Source organism: Coloeus monedula (assembly GCF_965178545.1).
Source record: "Coloeus monedula genome assembly, chromosome: 7".
In the NCBI taxonomy this organism is placed as follows: Eukaryota; Metazoa; Chordata; class Aves; order Passeriformes; family Corvidae; genus Coloeus; species Coloeus monedula.
In genome coordinates, this window is record NC_138787.1 from 38,388,116 (window position 1) to 38,403,766 (window position 15,651).

Genomic DNA, 15,651 nt, shown 5'->3' on the forward strand with positions numbered 1-15,651 from the left:
TGGGGCCGTTCCTAGAGCAGTTCTTGAGCCAAACTCCCAAGTTTTGTTACAAAAAAGTGGGTATGGAAAGATGTTACCTTGTACTTGGCACAAAATAGCCCTTGCAGCTGAAGCCTGTTGGGATTAAACATTTAATGAAGTAAATTCAGTTGTGATTAAAGATTTAATTGAGTAAATTTTCCATGTCAAGTCAGATTTGAGAAGGAAAAGTGCAGTGTGAGCTTTGACCTGATGGGGTTGTGCTGCAGAAGGGAGCCGGCAGGGCAGCGTGGCCTGAGCCACGATCCAGAGCACTCAGCCACAGGGAGAAACTCCAGAGCCTGGATTTCTCCAAGTGGGAACTGTGGGTGAGGGAAGGAGCTGGCACGGAGCTGAGCTAAAGCACCTGGGGGTGTGATGAGGCACATTTCTGGCTGCTGGAAGGGAACAGCAGCACAGTTCTCCTTAGAAAATCCCAAATGGATCAGCAAAGAAAGCTGCTTCCAAAAATTTATTCATCTGAGCACCTTCCTGTGGGTGAACATTCCCTCTTCTGGAGCTCACAGCATTCCAGAAGTTGTGATGGAGCAGGGGCAGTACTCAGAGCCAGCTGAGGGAGGAGGCTGCCCACTGCTTCACGTCTGTGGGGCAGTTGGGGTACACCTGCAGGGCATCCATGATCTGGCTGCTGTCCAGCAGCAGCTTCATCAGGAGATATTCCCGCTGTGCCCGCGCTGACGGCCGCTCCAGGGGCTTCACCAGCTCCAGCTGCAGTAAGTGTTCAAAGGCCTAAAAACAGGAAAAGAGGGAGTGGAAGGGAAGGGCATTCCTGCCCCAAAACATCGCTCCCTTCAAGGGCTGCGTTTGACCACCCCAATCTGTGCTCTGGAAAATAAAACCTAAATACTTTACAATTAAAAAAAAAATGCATTTCAGGCTCACCTTCATGACAACTGGCTTCTCAAAGTTGTACATAGAATGTGCCTTCCTCTGGATGAACTTCTGGAATTCTGTGTCAGTCGGAGGAAAAGAAAAGGGGCAGTTAGGAGGAAGTGAGTGGTGTAGGGTTTGTGAAGCTCAGGCATTGCTCTCACCATTGTAAACCATCTGGAAGTTGAATGGTTCTCCATCATAGACATCATTCAGGTGTTTCATGGCTATGATGAGGCAGATTTCCAGGACAGACAAACCTGGAGGGAAAGACAAGAATCCCAAGTACTTCCCTTGAGCACATCAGAAACACAGGCAGTTCACCCACTCTGTTTATTCCTCTATTTGTATATGCTCTGGGCCTCACCCATTGGTGTTCTGTATCTTATGTAAAGAAATTCCAGAATTGGAGAGGCTTGATACGAGAACATTTGTTTGCCTTGTATTTGAAGCAAAAATGATCAGCAATGGGCTGTTCCCACCAAAAAGCAAGACCTGTAAGTAGCTAAGCTGGCATTGTTGTATCCACAGCCATGTGTGAGCTCAGAGCTGACTCCATGGGCACAGGCAATCCCTGTGCAGCTCATCCCCATGGGGAACACTCCCTACACAGCATCTCTTACACCAGGAGAATTCCAGGGAGGGACTCAACACTTCCTTTGCATCTAGGAACAATTTTGGGGAGAAGCTGAGCTTTACCATGGACAATGTTTGCCTTGGAGTCGGTCCTGTGCTGCCTGCTGGCCTCCTGCAGGTCTGCAGGTGTGAGCAGGGGGTGGTGCACAGTCACGGCACTGACAGCCAGCATCTGCAACAGAGCAGGACACAGTGCTCACTCCATTCCCAACCACCACACAATTCCTGCTTGGAATGCACAGGAACACAATTCCCCCAGAGTCACCTGCAGGAAACATTCATGGATAAACCCTCCACACACAGTAGGTTCATACTGAAAACCTTGCAAATAGGTGGCACTCCAATGGCATTTAGCCAGGAAGGTTTTCCAGGCTTAAAACTTTAAAGCCTCCTGATTCCAGGAGATAAATCCTCATGAGCCTGTTCATATCCATGTCCATGGATCAGCACCTCAGAGGCTGCTGTAGGAATGACTTACAGCTGGTTTGCACCTGCTTTTGTACCCAGGGACACCTCCCACTGTCCCAGGCTGCTCCAAGCCCCATCCAACCTGGCCTTGGGCACTGCCAGGGATCCAGGGGCAGCCACAGCTTCTCTGGGCACCCTGTGCCAGGGCCTGCCCATCCTCACAGAATTCTCTCCCAATATCCCATCCATCCCTGCCCTCTGGCACTGGGAAGCCATTCCCTGTGTCCTGTCCCTCTAGTCCTTGTCCCCAGTCCCTCTCCAGCTCTCCTGGAGCCCCTTTAAGCCTTCTCCTCTCCACAGTTTGTCCAGGAATGCCTCACTCATCCCTGCCAGAATCTGTATTACACATTTTTTGTGGAAAGATGACTTCTTCCAAAGGAAAAATTCAGCACATGCTGTGGAAAACAATGGGAAGGGTGTGCCTCAGCTCTGACCTGCTCTCAGGGAGGCTGTTGGTTGCCATCAGCTCCTTTCCTGGCCTCCACTGCAGTCACAGGAACAGATTTCAGTGCCCTGCACTAGGAATAATCTGCAATCTTGTAACCAGAGCAGCACCAAGCAGAGGGCTCTGCACTTTGGAACTTCTCTGCTCTGGTTCTCAGGGTGGCTCTGAACACTGCTGGACAGAGCTGTCTGCCCTGGAGGCCAGCACAGCCCACCCAGAGCAGGTTACAGATCTGGGGGCTGGCACAACAGCCCAGGGGCAGGTACAGTCAGGGGGCTTTTCACACCCACACAAGCACAGGGGTATTTTAGGATGGTTAAACAAGTGTAATCCTCTGTAAAAATGTCAGTGTATTTATATGAGCTGTGTTCAAAAACAGGATTCAGGGAGGCAGGGTAAAATCTAAAAAAGACCAAGAGGGCTGCAGCTCCCGTGTCAACTTAAGAGTAGAAAAAGTAGGTTTCAATATGGGCAGATTTCAGGATTCAATAGAAACCAAAAAGAATCTCAGAAAGGAAAAAAAGTTTCAAAGTGTTTCACCTACAGTTTTGTTTTATAGATAGAAAGGCTTGGAGAAAGATAAATAGCATGAGCTCAGCCCCATCTGAATTGAACAGTCCATCCTCACAGGGTAACCACTTCAGAAACTGGAGCTCCCCACACTCACTAACACAGCACAGGGTGATAAAGCCTGCAAGGAACCAGCACTGGCAAAAGCTCAGTAAAATGATGTTTCAGGCAAAGCTCAGCTAAATGGCCTGAAAAGCGCAAGAGCTGTTCATTAATTACTGCAAACCAAGGAGGTGTTTCATAAATACCCAAATACACACCAGGAGCAAATGCAGCGAGCGCAGGTCTTTGGTGTGGTGGAAAAGGTTCTGCAGCACATCCTGCACTGTTTTATCCTCTGAGAGATGCTACAAGAAACAATAAAGTGATATTTTAACCATCTCATACTCACTTTTAATCATTTCATACTCACCTGGAAAAATGACAGTTTAATAATTTTTTTAAAGAGCTCAGCTTACACTTGACAATACAATTTTCATGTCTAACCTCAACTTGCTGGTCTTTCCTGTGACAATTTCACCTCCAGACTTCAATAAGCAAAGATTCTCTATCATAATTTAATTTATTCCTTATCACACTCAGACAGTGAAAGGAAATGCCAATCTTAGGTAAAAGCTTCCCACTTTTACTGGTAAAGGATATGTGTATAAAGTAAACCAGCTTTACACTGCTTTCACTTTAGAATTTTTAACTAAAATTAGGTATAAGATGCTTTAATTACCTGAACATTATTATTCCATTTTTGTGCAAAAGACTCATCAGGAAATTCAGCAGGAAGAGAAAGCTGTTTCTGAAATATCTTAATATATTGTTTAAAATCAAAGGAATTAGTCAAATATATCTGTCTGTGAGAGAACCTTGACTTTACTCTTTTCTCCAAGAGCTCCAGGATATCCTTGATGGAAAAAAAAAAAAAAGGAAAAACAGTAATTAAAAAAGCAGATGAATTTGGTGTTTTCTTTACTACAGACAAATCACTGAAGTAAAGTGTGCTGAAAAAAGAAAGAATTATTAAATTCTCAGGCTTAAAATGTTGTAACATAAGTTAAATGTTCTAACAAGCCCTTTGCTGATTATTTTAATTGATGTGCCTTGCAATGCTAGCAACCATCCCAGCCCACGTGATGCACCACATCACACAGGATCATTTGTTGCTAGGAAACCCAGCAAAATTTCTCCATAGATTATGGAAATATTTCAGCTACTTAAGCCTGAATCAAACCTTGCAGCCTATCAGGGCTCTGGACAAGTTGTTGTGTGGTCACACCGGAGCTGACAGGCCACGTGCTTTTTGTCAGCCTGAGAGAACACAACTTAAAAATCCCAAAAAATACTTAAGAACTACAAAAAACCCTCAGAAACAACAGCTGTCAGCTCTGGAAACACTTCCTTAATTACACTCAAAAGGGGATAAAGGGTTCTAAATAATGGTTGAGGAGCTCAGACTCAGGACAGTGATGATGCAAAAGAAAAGACTGTAATTTATTAAATCAACAATTTACTTTTCTATTGCCAGAAACTTGCCCTGCTGGGTACCACCTAATCCCAGTCAAACCCAGATTCAGGCTTCGATAAGAGATTTTAATTATTCTTCTTCCTGTTATAACCCAATTAACTTCAGCACCAACAGTTTATTGTGAAAACAGTATCAGTTTTATCGAGTTTCCATGGTGTTCCACAGGAATTATTTCACCGTGCACACAGCCTGCCCACAATTCAGTACCAGGACATTGTAAAATCATAGGAAACTGAACAGGGATCCTAAACCCATTTTAGAGCAAAAGTGCCCTACTGAAGTGGTTACTTAAAAAAAAGCCTTTGTCCTCAGAACAGAGATTTAAACACAGTGTAACTCTGTCCTTGCCAACTACTGAGCAAGAAATTCAGGAGCTCCTCCAAAGAGAGAACAGTCTAGTTTGGAATGTTTGTCCTTAGAAATGTTGGGTTTGCTCCTTTAGCAGTAAAGCTGAAAGTTCTGAGCACTTTAAATTTGCTCTCAGCACAAGTTTTTATTTTTTTACATCCCCCTTCCCAATTCAAAAGTTAGAAAAATAGAGAACTGAGAACAGCTCTTAGGAAATTAAGTATGGTTCTAAGAGAGGAGAAGACATTCCCACTAAGACAAGTCACTTTAAAACAGCTAAAAACATGAGGAAGTGCCATTTCTTACCTGCCTACAGGTGAGCCCAATAACTGTCACTGGGGTCTGTGCAGACTGGGAGATGTCAAAGAGGTTGTAGAGCAGGGTCTGATTCTTGTGGTGGACAAACAAGTCAAATTCATCCAGTACAAACAAGATTGGGCAGCTGCTGGTTCGGTTTCCTGGGAGAAATTTGGAGAATTAGCAGGGCAGCTCCAGGATTAGACTTCCATTGCTACAGCTTTCATTAATTCTGGGGTTAAAAATTCACAGATTTTCCTTTAGCTTTTTACTAAGCCCTCCTTTCCCAAAACTAGAAACAGCAAAAAGAAAAATAACACTGAAAAACTGGGAAGGTTTTGTAGTGTTCTGCCAAGCAGCATTTCTGGCTACAAGGAACACAGACTTCTCTGGCCAATTTTTTTAAAAAACAGTATTTTTAAGAGCATCAGTCTGGTAAGAGAATCTGTCCTTCACAGCGGACATCACATGCAAGCCTTTACAGCATCAGTTACATCAGGTGTGTATTTGTTCAGTATTGACTACTTTTTGTATTATTTTGTAATCATGACACATTCTTGGGCTAAGTTTCTTCATTCCACCTGTAAAGTAGAAGAAAAAACTCCACTTTTCAGTCAAGTGACCCAGAGTTTCAGAACAGGGGTTTTTAGTGTTTACCTTTCCTCAAAGCTTCAAGGAGGAAGGCAAGGTTTTCAGCAAAACTGCCCTAGACAGAGAATAAATAAATTTCAGAATAGATTTGCAGTGTCATTCTCAGAATTGTTTAACTACAGCAAATGCAGACATGCAATGAAGGCCATCTCCTTCCAAAACCATGCTTTCAAAAATGTACAATTTACTTCATGCTGTATAATCATAAACTCCTCGGGACAAGATGGATAACTCTACATTCATCCACTTTTTTCCAGTCTGAAATCCCCAAACTGCCTCAGGCAGGCAAAAATTAGTGATCAGGAGAATGCCTGCAATAAGCTAAATTCACAAGCAGGCTCTATCTTTCCTTAAATAACTGTTGCATCCTCATTTTCCAGCTACACACATGGAAAAAGTGCCACCTAACATGTTCCACTGAGAAGGAGCAGGATTCAGGGTTTAATTAGCAACTTTATTAAACAGATGGAAGCATCAGTCACTCCTGACAGAAAACACTGATTGGCTGTGACCAGCCTGCTCCAGTTACACAAACTCTCCCACTCTGCAGCACTCCGGGTGTGAGATGAGAAATAATTAACTGAAGACCACAAGCCCTATCAAAGGGAGCAGAAAGGCAAGTTTACCCCTTGAACGTGAGTTACAGAAAATGAGGGAAATTTATTCTCAAGCACTTTGGTCACTCTCTTTACGACTGTCTTCAGTACTAATGTAAATCAGTTTATCTGTGGCAAAAGGGCAATAGCAGCAAATATTTTAACAGAAATTCCATGGAAAATGAGAGCTCTAGGAAGCCTGGATAGACTTCCTAGAACCAAAAAAGGTTGGGAATATAGTAAAGGTCCTGCTTTTTGGTTGGTTAACTTGCTAATTCTTTGTTTTGAAATGTTAAAAACATTTCCAAATTCCCCACCCCTCTGAACAAAGTTTCTTTGGAATACTTAAGTTTGTTTTATTTAGGGACTTTTTGAGAGACTTCCCTTTTTTCCTCCTTCAGTAAGGCACAAGGTGATGTATTTTTAAAAAATAATGAGGATGCATTAATATTGCTCAACCAGCAGAGGTAACCTCAGCACTTGTGCAGAACTGCTGGCAGCCACAGCCCATTCATTCCCAACAAGCTCCATCCCACAACGCCAGGTTCCCAGGAAAGGGTTTTAAAGGGGTAAGTGAAGTTACTCACAAAAACTTTGTCCCCAACCACATTTTCCAGTTGCAGCTGCCTGGTGATCTCCTTCAGGGCCACTTTATCATTTGTCTGCAGAAGTCCTGAAAGAAAAGGATTTTTCATGAAGAACTAGCAGTTCATTCCCACTAGAGACTTAACCAGCAGCTTCTCTCTCTTTCCAGCCTTACAAAGCTTTGCCTTTCTAAAAATTAGACTGGACAGGAGTTTTCTGTTACCTCATAAGTTACTTAATTCTGTCACTAAGAGCACAGAAGTTCCCTCCATACAAAGAAATACAAAGAGAGGCATTTTGGAGCTCACAGACAAACACATCCATAATTTAGGCTGGGCCAAACTGCTGAAACCAAAGCTGTTATTCAGTACATACGAAATACAGAACTGAACAGAACAGAACACTGGATCAATGATGGTTTACTTGCCATTCAGATGGACTTCCAGGAGGTTCTCTGTAACTTGTTCCATTTCCCTGAGATCTTTTAAGACATGATTTAATAACTAGGAAAGAAAAAATACAGAATTTTTTGAGAAGATTAACATTTTAACAGCAAGAAAAGTGTAATTACAGACATTACAGGATAGGAAACAGTGTGTGAGGTTTCTTTAGGTAATATGTTTGAGTAAATTCCAGAGTAAAATACTAAAATGACAACTTTGCATTCACCAGCATGACTGTGACAATTACATTTTTCATTCTGCTGAACTGGGAAAGAAAGAAAGAAAAATAACTCTGGTATTTCAGTCCCTCATTTTTTAGGGTAATATCTGGGGCTTTTGCCTTAATCAAAAAGCTTTATGAATTTGAGATGTGAGAGGATTTTGCTCTTGAGCTGGTGCCATATTCAGCTTCATGGCTTCTTTGGATGCTATAGAAAGAAACTCTTTGCATTAAATCTTAAAAGAAACTCTGCTTATTCTTTCCTTCTGGAAGACAAAATTAAACTGCACATGATCAATCAACTGCTGCTTATAAAATTTAGGGGTCCCAAATTTACAGTCCATCAAGAACTTCTTACTGCAAAAGTCATAAGGAACTTGTATTAAAATATCTATAAGTAGTGGAAATGTTAAATATAAAAAATTAAAAAGCTACTATTTGCTTGGCTTCCTCAGATGAGGATTTGTAGCTTCCACCTATGTGAATGTATAAATACATAAGTATACACACACATGATTTTCTTGACTCCAACATCTTTCACTTGATGTATAATAAGGAAATAATTCATTTTGCAGATGTGATTTGCTAACTTATATTCTGGCTTAAAGGACAACAAATTTTCATCACATCATTTAATGTAAACATTAAAGACTTGAGTGTTTGAATAATGTTGAAGTATTAAACACTTAAGTTAGAGGTCATCCCTTCATGTACCTCAGCTAAGGGGAATTCCCTTAAAACACAAACCTACACTTATAAACCATAACCACCAAACAATGTTCTGTAGGGAACAATATTCCTTCAGGATTAAGATACCTGACCATTCCCTGCATACACACAGCTATGGAGAAACCTACCCCTTAGACCGCTCCTTTTAGAGCTTTGGAGGCCTTTTCATCATTTTGACAGTGAGGGCCCAATAACAGGTTAATTAAAGAGTAATCAGAACATGGCTTTAATTGCAAAGACAAGTGTTAGGAACAGATTTCTCCATGCTGTTCCTGAACAGAATTAGCCCACACAAAGTCCTAGAATGTTTTGAATTCACATGCAAACCATTAGCAATTCTCTCTGTAAAACCAGGCAGACATGAACATGTAGCTGCAAAAGCTCCCAGGACTGCAGTGAGGTTCTGTTGCACCCCGGACAAAGTTCCAAGAGCTGTTCCTACCGCAGTTTTCCCAGATCCCCGGGGTCCAATAATGAGGGCGGAATTACTCTCTCCGTGCACCGTGGTTCTTCTCAGCAGCTCCAGCAAATGTCTGTTGAAAACAGAAATAGGCTGAAAACCTCAAAGCTGTCAACATTCCCCAAAACCAGGGAAAATTCAAAAAATAAAACTTGATCCACTTTGGCTTGCTCTGAGAGCCAAGACTCACTCAAGGCATGCAAAATGTAATACAATAAAGTACAAAGGGCTCAGTGATCAGAGCTCTTAAAATATTTTAAAATATTAAAACATGCAGAAGTTGAGAGTATCACTAATTCATAAAGTTCTGCAATTCACTGCCATGAAAAGACAGACTTCAATAATTATTTCCTTCTTTAAAAAATAGATTGCTTTCTGTGCTACCACTATACCTCACCAGCTCTAAATTACCTGCAGATAGACTCACTCACCTCAAACCACATTTAAAGTGCTTACAGCAACTACTGACACCTCCAGTTCCCAAATGCTCACACATCATTAATGTGCTTTTTGGAATATGGAACACTGGCATCATGCAATTGCTTCTGAAGGAGTGAGTGATTACAGAACAGCTGTAGCCAACACATGTGGGTTTGTTCACTATTTGAGAGCCAGCTCCAGCCAAGAGCCCTGGTACATCTTGGGAAGGAAAAAATCAGAGCTGGGGAGTTCATTGTATTTCCCCTCCAGGATAATTCACTACCAGTGGCACATTAAGCAGAACACAGTCTGTAAACTGCTTTTCAGAATTCCAGTATAAATAGGGGAGGCTTGTTTTGTAAAATGGACATAATAGAAAGACATTTTCTCACAACAGCAATAAAAGGCCTATGTGTGCTTTGCATGCCTAGGGCACTGCTTTAATACATGGTTTTGTCCCTTCGTAATGAAAACTTGTGCTCACATCAGGCAATTCCACTCACCAAAAAACTGATTGTTTAAAACAAGTTCTTTAAATACATCTTTGTTACTTGCAGAATTTGACCTGCATCTGTAAAAGGACCAGTACTGGGACAGCATTACTGTCCCAAGAAGTCCCTTCTTCCTTTAAATATGGATCTCTACTTCAAAAAAAACCAGGATGTTGGCACAGAAGGTTTAAGATTTACTTCTAACAAAGTTTACCAACAAACAGGAGACAAGCTGAAGTAAAAATAAATATCACAGCAAGAGAATTTAACTTCTTGCTTGGCCAGGCCATTATACAAGGTCTTAGAACATGCACTGAAAGTATCTTTCAGTCTCAAAAAGAAAAGTCCTTCATGAATTAGAGATGCAAAACAAGGACAAGAAATCCGAAACTCAGAGCCTGACAAAACCAGCAGGGAACAGTTGTATAAAAACCCTTAAAATCTGAGGCAAATAGTTTTTAGAAGCACTGAGCTGCAAGTCATTTAAACCTGTATAATTTAGAAAAACAGAGAAACAGAAAATTCTGATTTCACCAGATTATTTTACACCTGTAGTTAAATTAGAAATCACTGAATCCTAGAGCCTGCTCACTCACCTGTACTGCTGTTCCAACCCAAACAGCTTTCCAGCTGCACAGTGGTGACAGAATCTTTCACGAAAGATTGTTTGCACCTATGGATGTAACACAGGACAGGAAAAATGTAGGGGGCTTCAAACACCAGAATTTGCCAATAATTTAACTACAGCAATAAAATAGTAGTAAATTAGGCACTTTTGTGGTGTTACAAGTATTCTGTAATATGTAAATCTTTACTGTCATCAATGATACAGAGGTCTTGAAAATGAGAATAAAGTTGCAGGAGGCAGAATATTGTATAAATATTATATAAAGGAGGAAAAGCAATTAGAAGAGATTAAAAGATAAGAAATCACTGACCCACTTTAACCAGCAACTTTGGGGAAACAGGAGAATAAAGGTTTTAAAAAAACCAAACTAACTAAAAACTGATTTGGCAGCTGCTGTCCAGCTCCTAAAAAAGTCACCTGGGTTCTGATTCACCCTACAAACTGGAAGACAAAAACCTAAATAGATCAAACCAGATTTATGCAAATCTGTTGCCGTGAACAGTTACAAAAGTTCCATAACTTGAAAAGAAAGTAATCAATAAAGACATTACTGACCTGGGAAATGCACTCAGCACTTTCTGCACTACTCTCCTTCAACTTACGCTTGCTCATTGCGGAAGGTTTCATCTTTAAAGGAGAGAAGATAAACGTTTTATTCAATAACATTGTTTTCCAAAAAATCCTAGCCAGAAACTAGATGTTGGTCATTCTTAAGGACTGTAATGAACATCTGTTCTTAACTAATAAAGATGCATCAGTCTACCTTCCTAGTAAAAAAGAGCCAAAACACTGAAAGCATCTTAAATTTATTTCTGATTACATTAAACCCATGTTTACACACATCTCCTAAACAGCACTGGCTTTAGGATGCTTTAGAAAGTTTAAAATAATGTCTTTATGTTTCTGAAGCTGGAACAAGCTACAAGCACACAGGAACACATTAAGACACAACAATTAAGTTTTTCCAGGAATAACTGGCCATCCTTGTTTATAATGTGCAGTTTATAACAATAACCACAGCATCTCTCTGGATAAGCTGGCTCTGAAGGGGACTTGAAGGGGTCCTAAGGGGATTGGGGGTTCTCTGAAAAGATGTGAGTAGATCCAGAGAGGGTTTGGGGGGAACTTGAAAGGACTGGGGGCCCTTGAGGGGAATCATGATGGGATTGAGAAGCTTGAACACGTTCTGAGGGGGATTCAAGAGGGCCTGAGGGAGGCTCTGAGGGAGATGTGGGCAGGAATTGCAGGTCTGGAGGGGGACTTGGGGGTGGTCCCGACCAGACGGGAAAGGTTTGGGGGTGGTCCTGAGGGACTGGAGGGGAATTTATGAGAGCTAGGAGGGTCTGTGAATGCTTTGATAAGGAACTGGGGGGGGGGGGGGGGGGGGGGGGGGGTTCATGAGGGGGTTGGGGAAGGGCTGTGGGAATGGGGAGGGTGGGGGTCTGAGTGGGTTGATTTTTCGGGGCTGGGAGAGTCTGCGACCACCCTGACGAGGGAGGCCCCAAAGAGCTTGGGAGGGTCCATGAGGGGCTGGGGGTACGCTGAGGGCGGGTTTTGGGAGGACCTTGAGCGGGCCCATGAGGAAATAGCGGGGCTCTAAACGACTTGGAGGCTGCTGTCCGCCTCACCTATCCGGCCTCCCGCCTCCCCTCACGACGTTTTCCCGCCTCTTCTCTCTCACCCGAGGGCGGCCACCGCCGTCCGCGTGCTCCCCTCAGCCCTCGCTTCACCCCCGCAGAGCAGCGGCGAACCCCCGGCACCCGAGAGCCCTCCCCGGCAGCCATGCATCCCCTCAGAAACCGAACCCCCAGCGCCCGTTACCCTCCTCACAGGCTGCGTCCGCGGCTCCCTGAGAGATGCCAGAGCCCGAGCAGACGAAGGGCGGGCGGGAGGGTGCATCCTCCGCTGCTCGGCAGCTCCCGCCCGGCGGAGGCGGCGGACTGAGCTTCCCCCGCCCCCCTCACCTGCCCGCTCTGCCCTCACGGCGCTTTCCCGCCTCTCCTCCCTCACCTGAGGGCGGGACCCGCCGCACGCGCGCTCCCATCGGCCCCGCGCGCACCGCCCCCGCACGTCACCGCGCTCTCCCCCTCCCTTTCCGTCCTTTCCCCTCCCCTCCTCGCCTCTCCTCGCTCCCGTCACTTCCTCCCTGTCCATTTCCCCCCCTCTTCCTCCCCCTCATCCACTTCCTTCCTCCCTCTCCCGGATCCGTTTCCGGGAGCGGCGCGCGCGGCGCTGTGGGAAGTCGTCGTCCCCCCCCCCCCCCGTTTCCCCCCCCTTCCTCCCCGCGGCCTCCCGAGCTCCCCCGGGGCGCATGCGCGGTGGCGGCCGCCGCTGCTGCCTCCCCTCCTCTTCCTCCTCCTCCTCCTCCTCCTCCTCCTCCTCCTTCTCCTCCTCCTCCTCCTCCTCCTCCTTCCCGACAGCGGCGGCGGCGATGAGGAGGAGCGCGGGGGGGGGCGGCGGCGGGACGGCCGGTTGTTCGCGCCGCTGAAGGGACACGAAGCAGCGCCGCGCCGAGGCGGGGGCGGGGGGCCCCGAGTCGCTGCCCCCCCCGCAGCCCCGCCGGGGAGTTTCTTCCACATCCCCCCCAAACACACCGAGACCCCCCCGTCCCTCGGGGGCGGCCCCGCGGAGCGCCGCTCCCTCCTCCTCCTCCCCCTTTATTACCCTTTGTGTGCGTCTCCGCCTTCCTCCCTGCGCCCGGGGGCCCTGAGGTGAGTGCGGGGGGAGCGGCGGGGCGGGGGGGTTGTTTGTTTACCCCGTGTTTACCCCCTGTTTACCCCGGGGGGGCACCGCCTGTCACTTCAGGCCCCTTCCCGGCGCCCCCCGCCCCAGCTTTGTTGTCGGGGGATGCTCCGGGGATGCTCCTTTGGGCCCCTCCGGAGCGGGAGGGGAGGGGGGTGATGGTGGCGGGGGCGCCGGGCAAAGTTCGGGGTGGTGCGGTGGGTGCTGAGCCCCGGCCGAGTCCCGAAAGTGTTGTTTTCCTGGGATAACAGGGAGCCCCGGCGTTGCCCCCCAGGTTCCAGGCCGTTGTTTGACTTATTGTTTGAGTTATTAAACCCCTGCGGTGCTGAAGGTACAAAGACCACTTGTACAAAGACCCTTTCCCGAGCTGAACTTCCAGGGATAGACAGTCCAAGAGCTGGACTTGGTGTTTGCAGGGTTGGGATGTGGTTGGTAGCAGCCCCTGGTTATCGGTGGTGCCCGGCTATATTTGGTCAATGGTTTGTTCAAATATATATGTAGGGATGTGTTTTTCCATGGCTTTCTGCTGGGAAGGCCAAGTGGCTCCATCCCTGCTCACAGTGTTGGTCAGGTGCTGCTGGTGGACTGACCTGATCATGTTTTCTACTGGTTCAAAGGAAAGTTATGTGTAAAAACGTCTGAAATAGGTTAAAATGTAATGGGTTTAAATGTCAAACTAAATTCTGGACTCGAGGAAATGTTGGGAGAAGCCTTCTAGATGTTTGCAAGGATCCAGAAGTAAGAGTTGGGGCATTAAAACCAACAAGCTGAAATGAGAGAGTCCCCTACCCCCTACACAAGTAGGATGTTTATATTGAAATTGCTGTTGTCTGCTTATTTCTGGAGCTTAATTATGTCCTCTGTAATTTCCAAAAGACAGTTGGAGTGCTTTGGTTTATTTTGGGCTTATTATTTTTGGTTTATTAAGTACTGAGTGCAGAACCATGGACTAGGCCATGAGTGTGTGTTCCAGAGGGGCATCCCAGTTAAATGGTGGTCAGCAGAGAGTGTGTGTCATCTGTGCCTCATGCTGAAGGATGCCCACAAGAAAGAGCTCTCCTGGCATGCTGGGGTATCTCCCATTTCTAATTTGTACACACGTGTCTCGCGGGAAGCAGCAATTTTGGGATCAGGCTGAGAAGAGTTTGCGAGAGCCGTAATTTGATGGGGTGGAAATGGGGAGAAAACCAGAGTTGGATTGATACTTGACAATGTTGTGATGGAGAATTGGAGGTAGCAGCCATAACTGTAGTTCTTTCTAATACTTTGCTGCTAGTTTTCTTTTTGCTTGTAATAACTTTGAATTTAAACATGTGGGGGAAAAACCTCATTGGTGACAATCACCAAAATCATCAGATCTGTGTATAAACACCCATTATTTAAACATGTGACTCTCCTTTTGGTTTACTGCAGGTAGGAGTTGGACAGCAAAAGCCCTGTCCAAGAGGAAAGGACACAGTTTATTATTTTATTTCATGACAGTGCTTCTTTTCTCAACCTGAGATCCCATGGATCTGCTTTCCTCTGTACATGGAAACCTATAGTGGCTGCAGGATTACGTTCCCTGTGCATGTAGAGCTGCAGCTCTGCTCCCAGCTTCCATGGCCTATAGTGATGAGATACATTAATTATTACAGGGATTTAACCATCTCTTTGTGTTTCAGTCTTTAGAATAGCTATGGTTTGATTTATTATGGTTGTGCAGTAAAATTCCCAGATTTTGAACAGAATTCTGAAGCTGGGCAGAATAATTCAGGGTCTTCTCTTACTTTAAAACCTAGAGATAAAATTACTGATAAACCTTCATTTCCCTAGGCCTCCAGTCCTGCAGCCAAGTCTGTGCTGGAAGGAGAGCTGTGGATTTGGTGGGATTGGGGTGTGGGAAGGGCCCTCAGAAGGAAGCACTGGTGGGACTGGGATTCTGGGTGGCAATTCCTGCATTTCTGCAGGCTTAGCACAAAGGAGTCTCAGGCTAATTTGGGGCTTCTGGCTGCTGTCACAAGCTTCCAAGAACTGAAGGAATTGAATCTTTCAACCTGTGCTGGGAAAGATTGTGAGTTATGAACAGCTGTAACTAAAAAGGAACACAGTTTCCTTTTATTTGGGTTCTTAAGCTCTTTTTGCTGCTATTATCAAGATATTTACAGGTGCTAATTGCTTTTAGGAAAACTTTATGCGGATTCTCCAGTTCTTTATCTTTGGGGACAAAACTACTAATTATTTTCCTGTATTCTGGGTCAGTGGCTTCCTGGGCTCTAAGGGCAGATAGTTTGGAATTAGCAAGGACTTGCCATGGCTCTGCTGAACATGAAGATGCTGTTTAGGCCTGACTTTAATCATGTTTCTGTGGAGTTTGCTGCCATACCGTCCTTCCTTTGTGGACAAATGAGTTGGTTTCTATTTGGATTAGGGAGGCGGATGTTTGAGGAGAATCTTTATGATGCAATACCTTCAATAATTGAACTTTTCTTGTACAACTTGCAGTCCCTTCGTACTC

The 15,651-nt window shown here is 44.9% G+C and overlaps 2 protein-coding genes across 9 annotated transcripts in view; one reads left to right on the forward strand and one right to left on the reverse strand.

Annotated features, from left to right (window-relative positions):
* Positions 1-195: 195 nt before the first annotated feature.
* On the reverse strand, positions 196-12,474 carry ORC4 (origin recognition complex subunit 4). 3 transcript variants are annotated; one of them, XM_082285502.1, is made up of 14 exons: positions 12,423-12,474; positions 10,968-11,039; positions 10,381-10,457; positions 8,856-8,946; positions 7,449-7,524; positions 7,024-7,109; positions 5,847-5,895; positions 5,199-5,350; positions 3,750-3,923; positions 3,289-3,375; positions 1,609-1,717; positions 1,074-1,169; positions 922-989; positions 196-768 (listed from the first exon to the last, which is right to left on the reverse strand). In XM_082285502.1, the coding sequence occupies exons 2-14, from the start codon at positions 11,037-11,039 to the stop codon at positions 580-582; spliced, it is 1,326 nt and encodes a 441-aa protein (XP_082141628.1). In that variant the 5' UTR covers positions 12,423-12,474; the 3' UTR covers positions 196-579. The 3 variants fall into 3 exon arrangements, with proteins under 3 accessions (XP_082141628.1, XP_082141627.1, XP_082141626.1); XM_082285501.1 differs by having other exon boundaries at positions 12,243-12,451; XM_082285500.1 differs by having other exon boundaries at positions 12,234-12,451.
* A 271-nt stretch (positions 12,475-12,745) lies between these two features.
* The window catches only part of MBD5 (methyl-CpG binding domain protein 5), a 110,367-nt gene continuing 107,461 nt past the window's right edge, over positions 12,746-15,651 (forward strand). For all 6 annotated transcript variants that reach the window (XM_082285058.1, XM_082285060.1, XM_082285061.1 and 3 more), the window contains exon 1: positions 12,746-13,123. The gene's annotated coding sequence lies outside the window, so the exon portion shown is untranslated. The remainder of the gene's footprint in view (positions 13,124-15,651) is intronic.